Source organism: Copadichromis virginalis, linkage group LG9 (assembly GCF_057382275.1).
Source record: "Copadichromis virginalis isolate Kocher_CV1m ecotype Utaka linkage group LG9, C_Virginalis_male_GT1.1, whole genome shotgun sequence".
NCBI lineage: Eukaryota > Metazoa > Chordata > Actinopteri > Cichliformes > Cichlidae > Copadichromis > Copadichromis virginalis.
In genome coordinates this window covers 14,740,195-14,747,853 of record NC_140626.1, presented here as the reverse complement: position 1 = coordinate 14,747,853, position 7,659 = coordinate 14,740,195, and the positions used below count along the sequence as shown (strand labels likewise).

The window sequence follows — 7,659 nt, the reverse complement described above, 5'->3', positions numbered from 1 at the left end:
ATTTGTGTGACTGACTTCTTTTGCACTGACAGAACTGCACCTCTATTTAGTCTAATAAAACTACTTTGTTATTGTAGTTTCATTGCTACAATGACAAAGATTCTGGTTCTGAGAAAACAAAACATAAAACAAACCCACTCTGAAAACTCAAATTTGAATTAAATATTTTAAATAAATGTTACATTCATAACCCAGCCTTTCCCTGTCAACGATGGCTTCTTGACAGATGCTCTTCCACTGAGACTATTTGTGATAAGGTTTTATTGAACAGTGGATCAAGTCAAAGGCCAGATGCTGGCTAGTAGCTCTTTAGGAATCACCTTCACTTGTCAAACTGTTTTGAACAAAAATATGAACAAGTTGTGTTTTGCAAATTATGCTGGTAAAGTATCTAAAGATGAATGTAAAATGGGTTCTTTGCCAAACTACCAGTGTCCAAAAAAGAAAAAAAGAAAACATTGCTCAGTATGTGTGTATATTTGTATATTTTCAAGTAACTTTCAAGTGGCTTCAGATTTTCTTATGATTGTATGGCTAGATAAAATGCAAGACAGAACTAGAGAAGTTCTTAGATACAAATTTCAGCATATCTCCCAGAAGTGCAGAGTGTACAAATGTTTGAGTGAGAATCCATCTTCTTCAGTCTCTTATCCAACTAATAGAGTAAGTAAGTAAAACTTTATTTATATAGCACCTTTCAAGATAAAAATCACAAAGTGCTTCACAGAAGCTAAAACCTAAAAATAAAAATCAACCAAAAGCAAGTTTAAAAAGATGGGTTTTTAGCAGTTTTTTTTTTTTTTTTTTTAAAGCGACCACTGAGTCCACAGATCTCAGGCTCAAAGGGAGAGAGTTCCACAATCTGGGGGCCACAGTTCCAAAAGCTTTGTCGCCTTTTGTTTTCAGCCTCGTGTGTTGGACAGCAAGCAAGCCCTGGTCACATGACCTCAGGGACCTGCTGGGAATGTATGGATGTAAAAGTTCACTTATATATGTTGGTGCTTGTCCATGCAGAGCCCTGAAAGTCAAGGTCAAAACCTTAAACTGGATTCTGAATTCAACGGGGAGCCAGTGCAGCTGAATCAGCAGGGGTGTGACATGGGAAAACTTGGAGGACTTGGTCAGAAGCTTTGCAGCGGCGTTCTGAACAACTTGTAGACGCTCCAAAGAGGCTTTACATAAACAAGTAAACAAAGAATTACAATAATCCAGACGAGATGAAACAAATGCATGAATGACAATTTCTAATTCGGAGTGCAATACAATGGGACTCAGCTTAGCAATGTTTCTCAAATGATAAAAACAGGAGCGAACCAAAGATTTTACATGGGCATCCAAAGTCAGAGCTGAGTCAATACTAACACCAAGGCTCCTGATAGACTGTTTTGCAAATGTAGCAAGTGGACCCAAGTTTTCCATAACACTAGGTACAAAATTTTTAGGAGCACAAACAAGAACTTCAGTCTTCTCCTCATTTAGTTGAAGAAAGTTTCCAGCCATCCAACATCTAATGGAGTCTATGCACTTGTGCAAAATCTGTAGCTTGGAAACATCATGGGGCTTAAAGGAGATATATAACTGAATATCATCTGCATAGCAATGATACGAAATGTCCTTAAAAGTGCTCAATAAGTGTTGAAGAGGAAGTAAATACAGTAAGAACAATAAAGGCCCCAAAACTGAACCTTGTGGCACACCATAGGCAAGAAAAGTAGAAGAGGAACTGTACTTCGAGGTAGCCACAGAAAAGGATCGTTCATGCAAATAGGATTCAAACCAGTCCAAAGCAGCCCCTGATATACCCACCAAACCTCTCAGCCTATCTAGCAGAATATGATGGTCCACAGTATCAAAGGCGGAGGTCAGGTCCAACATCAACAGAACGGAGCATTCTCCTGCATCACATCTCATCAAAATGTCGTTGGAGACTCTAAGAAGTGTAGTTTCAGTAGAGTGAGCTCTACGAAAGCCAGATTGGAATTTATCCAGAATGCTGTATTCATCTAGAACAGCTATAAGCTGCTTAGCCACAACCTTTTCTAAAATCTTAGAAATGAACGGTAATTTTGAAATCGGTCTGTAGCTACTGAGAAGAGAAGCATCAAGCTTAGGTTTTTTAACAGTGGGTGAATAACAGCATTCTTACAATAAACAGGGACCTGACCTGTTTATTGTAAGAAACCCTAACTTTATCAGTAAAGAGGTATCGGTACAAGATGTAACTTATGTTTGTCCTTTCTAAAGTACTTAACTCAATAGGAATTCAAGTTATGTTTAAACAGCCTGTGTGTCAATACATTTAGGTAGAAACCTCACAGCAAGTTCACTGCAGTGCAGCTAGCATGTGTGTTATTTCTAAAAACAGATTAAGTGGCAGGAAGGCAGAAAGTACTTTTTATATTAATTTAATGTGACAAGTTCAGATGACAGTGGTTCAAATGCAAAAAACTAAGCATCTTCGGTGTTGCAGTGAGAATACAGGGATTAAAAATAATCTGCAAATTTTAATCACACACCCATCTTTGTCCAGTGCTCTTTCAGATTTGGTTAGTATTTAGGCTGTACCTGGAAAGCAGACACCAGCAGCTTTGCAGCTTGAGCAAAAATTGGGAGATTGCAGTAGCTTCTTGGGCGCGTGCTGCCTCCCTATAGTTACATTTTAAATGTTTGGCTGCTTTATGGGGAAATTGGGCACCTGGTCCCACTTACCCCACCAAGCTTATACTAAACAGGTGCACTAATTTAAGACCTTTATACATTTAAATAAGTTCTACGAACCATTAACCACAATCATAAAATAGAGAAAATCTTAAAGAGACTGGATGTGGGTACCATGAATCCCCATGTGTCACAACAGTTATGATGCAACATTCATTTCTCAAAGAATGCAGAGACTTGTTTGGTATCAGCTTTTCACCATTTACCAAAGAATTTCTACAAGTCTGGGAAAAGCACTGGTGTGTTGGTTGATGTGGATTATTTTTTGCACAGGCTTAACAAAAAAACAAACAAAAAACCAAAAACAAAACGCATGAGCTAAATCAGACCTCAAGACTCCTGTTTAAAACATTCAAAGGTGCTCAGAAACTTGGCATCAAACGGATCAGCACATACAAAACATTTAGTAGTCAAGAGTATAAAGCACAAACTAAATGTTCATTTGAAAGGTCAGTCCAGTAGTCCAGCAGGTTCCACACTGCAGTTCCTAAAATAAAAGGCATAGATTTAATGTAGTGTTTGAAACTTGCCCTGCTCCCCTCAACAAGGATGATGTGCCTGAAAGAAACCCACAATAAATTCATTGATTTTGCGCATTTTGTTTTCTGATGTGCCAGTGTGGGTGGCTTACCGACATGAAGCTATGAAATGTTGGTATCTGATCTGCAGGGGGTGCTGAAGCTTCTTGGCCTGGTACAGTGGCACCTTGGGACTGTAGCTTGGCAATCGGGATTGGTAGTGTGACATGAAAGGCTGGTAGCGTGGCTGCTTGGCCTGGAGCTGGTAGAGTGGCCGTTTGGGCCATTGGGCTTCCAGAAGCTGCTTGAATTGGTAATATGTCTGCTGAGGCATGGGCTGAGGCTGAGGGTACAGGGGCAGAACGGCAGCCTGCTGGGGCACCTGCAGATGGAGGTACAGGGGTGGGAAGACTGCCTGCTGGTGCACCTGTGAATGGGGGTGCAGGGATGGAAAGACAGCTTGCTGGGGAACCTGTGGATGGGGGTGCTGGGACAGAAAGGCAGTCTTCTGGGGAACCTGTGGATGGGGGTGCTGGGGCAGAAAGGCAGGGCCCTGTGGTGGCTGAAGATGCAGGGGTGGGAAAGCCTTCTGCTGCGTTGCCAGAAGCAGAGAGTGTGAATGCAAACCAGTCTGCTGGGGAACCTGATGTGGATGATGTGGACGTAAACCAGTCTGCTGCTTCAACTTAGGGAGACTTGGTGGATGGTGTGGATGCAAATGAGACTGCTGGGTCACCTGAGAGAGACTGGGTGGATGCAAACCAGTGTGCATTGTCACCTGAGATAGACTGGGTGGATGCAAACCAGTGTGCATTGTCACCTGAGATAGACTGGGTGGATGCAAACCAGTGTGCATTGTCACCTGAGATAGACTGGGTGGATGCAAACCAGTGTGCATTGTCACCTGAGATAGACTGGGTGGATGCAAACCAGTGTGCATTGTCACCTGAGATGGAGTGGGTAGATGGTGTGGATGTAAACCAGTCTGCTGGCTCTGCTGAGGCACACTAGGTGGATGCAAAACAGCCTGCTGGCTCACCTGAGGCACACTGGGTGGATGCAAAACAGCCTGCTGGCTCACCTGAGGCACACTGGGTGGATGCAAAACTGTCTGCTGGCTCACCTGAGGCACACTGGGTGGATGCAAAACAGCCTGCTGGCTCACCTGAGGCACACTGGGTGGATGCAAAACAGCCTGCTGGCTCACCTGAGGCACACTGGGTGGATGCAAAACGGTCTGCTTGCTCTCCTGAGGCACACTGGGTGGATGCAAAACTGTCTGCTTGCTCTCCTGAGGCACACTGGGTGGATGCAAAACTGTCTGCTGGCTCACCTGAGGCACACTGGGTGGATGCAAAACGGTCTGCTTGCTCTCCTGAGGCACACTGGGTGGATGCAAAACTGTCTGCTTGCTCTCCTGAGGCACACTGGGTGGATGCAAAACTGTCTGCTGGCTCACCTGAGGCACACTGGGTGGATGCAAAACTGTCTGCTGGCTCACCTGAGGCACACTGGGTGGATGCAAAACTGTCTGCTTGCTCTCCTTAGGCAAACTGGGTGGATGCAAAACTGTCTGCTTGCTCTCCTTAGGCAAACTGGGTGGATGCAAAACTGTCTGCTTGCTCTCCTGAGGCACACTGGGTGGATGCAAAACGGTCTGCTTGCTCTCCTGAGGCACACTGGGTGGATGCAAAACGGTCTGCTTGCTCTCCTGAGGCACACTGGGTGGATGCAAAACGGTCTGCTTGCTCTCCTGAGGCACACTGGGTGGATGCAAAACTGTCTGCTTGCTCTCCTTAGGCACACTGGGTGGATGCAAAACAGTCTGCTTGCTTTCCCGAGGCACACTGGGTGGATGCAAAACTGTCTGCTTGCTCTCCTTAGGCACACTGGGTGGATGCAAAACAGTCTGCTTGCTTTCCCGAGGCACACTGGGTGGATGCAAAACTGTCTGCTTGCTCTCCTTAGGCACACTGGGTGGATGCAAAACGGTCTGCTTGCTCTCCTGAGGCACACTGGGTGGATGCAAAACTGTCTGCTTGCTCTCCTTAGGCACACTGGGTGGATGCACCTGAGGCTGATGCAGTGCTGGCTTACCAACATGCTCTGACAACTCTGGCTTTTGGGGCTGCTTTACCTGGCAGCTCAGGGTTGGGCAAGGCCGGCAGGCAGACTGCTCCTTGTGCGGGCAGGGCCGGCAGCTAGGCCCCTGGGGTGGACAGGGTCGGCATGAAGGCTGCTTATTGGGTAGGCAGGAAGTTTTTAGTTGTTGTTGGGGCACCTGTGACTGCTTGGGTTTGCGCTGACGTGGTTGAGATGCCCGTAGATTTGGTAGGGGCTGAACATCAGGCTTTGGTTCTTTGGACACAGAGCCATTCTGTTTTAGGGTTTCAGATTCAGGGTGATACTGGTTAGTGGAGGACATAGTTGTGTTGTGGCTTTTTGCATTCAAGGGTGAGGTATGATTTCCAAATGTCTCACTACCATGCAAAGTGTCATTCCCAGAGTTAAGAGTACTTAAATCCAATCGATCATCTGCAACAGGCACCTTCTGATCTGCATGATTTTCAAAAGGGACAGTGTTATAGGCTTTTAAGCAAAAATTTAAGTCTACAAAATGCAATGGTGTGTTTGCTTACCATTTGCTTGAGGTCCTCCCACAACTAACAAAAACAGCATCCACCATCTAGACAAAATACCAAAATGACTCTAAGCTTTAATAACACAACTTAAGAGATGGTTTGATACAGATATTAGTAAAAACTAGTGATGGGTCCAGAAACACTCACGCACCGACGCATGTATCAAGCTCCACTAGCGATGCCTTGCCTTGCGTCGCTTTAAGAAAAAGTCACGTGATCGATACAGCTGCTGTATCGCTCATTGCCAACGCGCCAAACTGTGTTTAAAAGGTACCGCATCCACATCTGCCAACGGAATGAGTCCCCACCAAAAAAACAAAACAAAACACAAAATTACTCTCGCAAAGATTAAAAAAATAATAATAATAATAATACACATCTCTCCATAACACAATGGAGCCCGAAAGAAAAAGAAATGTTTCTGCTGTGTGGAATCATTTTGATCTTTTAACTGCAAATAAGGTAATAGTTTGTCTGTCTTTGTTTCAGTGTAATCTATCAGAATAGAGAAAAAAAAAAAAACAGCCATGTGACTTGAAGTGTAAATTATTCATTTCATTTTATGCAGGTTAAATGTCGCATCTGTTCTGCGGAGGATAAACCTATTTTTCTGAATAGAAATTTATAATAAACTGAGTCAAATGGGTAATATTACATTCACAATACTTTCATTTTAATTTTCACTTAATGTCATTCATAATATATTTTAAAGATGTCTACAATATTTGCAATATAGAAGATATAAAATGATTCCATGGAAAGTACAATACCTTACAGTGTATACAGTGCATATAAGTATGACTAGGTCATTGAATCAGTGTCTGTTGTGAGTCTCAAGTAAGTTGCCTGCAATGATATTTAAGGTCCAGCAGGTGTCAGTATGGAGCAAAACAGTCGACACAGTGTCGATACAGTTTGGGGAATGTGCTGAAACGCTTCACGAGGCCTCATCTACCCATCACTAGTAAAAACAGTTTTAAAAGCTTACCTTAATAAAAAACTCATGGTCTCAGCTGCAGGAAGCAGCAAACTCTGCCACTTCTCTCAGCTGCTACCAAATCAAGAAGCTGAAAAACACAGCAAGGCCAGTGCAGCCCTTTTAAAAAATTTTCCTCTCTGTCATGGGTGGTTAATTGGACTCAGGTGTGATTGTTTGTATGCAGGTGTAGCTAATTAGGAAACACTGTGGCCAACAGTAATGTTTTAATCTTCTTCATTATTCAACATTTGCACATAAATAAGTGACATATTATTCAGTACTTTTAAAAGTTTTCGGCAAAATTATCCACGCCCACTGCTGCACTATGAAGTCTGGGATATTTTGGGCCACGAAGTCTACGCCGTCACATCCTTAAAATTCAGGGAAATCAAGGACGCATTTGTGGCTGCATTTCGAGCAGCCTTTGAATTGGGACAGCCTCGCTGTCGCTGTGACGTAATCGGCCTTAAAATGCGGCCTTTAAGGCTGCAGACCCTGAATTGGGATACAGCCATATTCTACTGTTTTACATGGTGCTGTATGCAATACATTTTTTGTTTTTTTTGTAAAGCATAATAGGTCAGGCTGGGCCAGTTCCTATGTATTTAACAGTTCTATCACTGATACTTTATTCTGTTTATTTATAGTCAATTACTAGTTTTTGGTCACTATTATTCTGGTATTTATTGTTATAAACTGTGTTTTAACTAGTTCTTGTTGTTTGGGGGCCCTTAAAAATGAATTATTTCTTGACCTATCTGAATCAGCTGTCTTAGGAACAGTTCTGTTTACGTTATATGTG

General features: G+C 43.2%; 1 protein-coding gene across 1 annotated transcript; it reads right to left on the bottom strand.

Annotated features, from left to right (window-relative positions):
- Window positions 1–3,087: 3,087 nt before the first annotated feature.
- LOC146701625 (uncharacterized) lies at window positions 3,088–6,883 on the bottom strand. Its single transcript, XM_085469195.1, has 6 exons — window positions 6,867–6,883; window positions 5,876–5,922; window positions 4,360–5,792; window positions 4,183–4,317; window positions 3,350–4,098; window positions 3,088–3,205 (listed from the first exon to the last, which is right to left on the bottom strand). The coding sequence occupies exons 1-6, from the start codon at window positions 6,881–6,883 to the stop codon at window positions 3,169–3,171; spliced, it is 2,418 nt and encodes an 805-aa protein (XP_085325321.1). The 3' UTR covers window positions 3,088–3,168.
- Window positions 6,884–7,659: the final 776 nt, after the last annotated feature.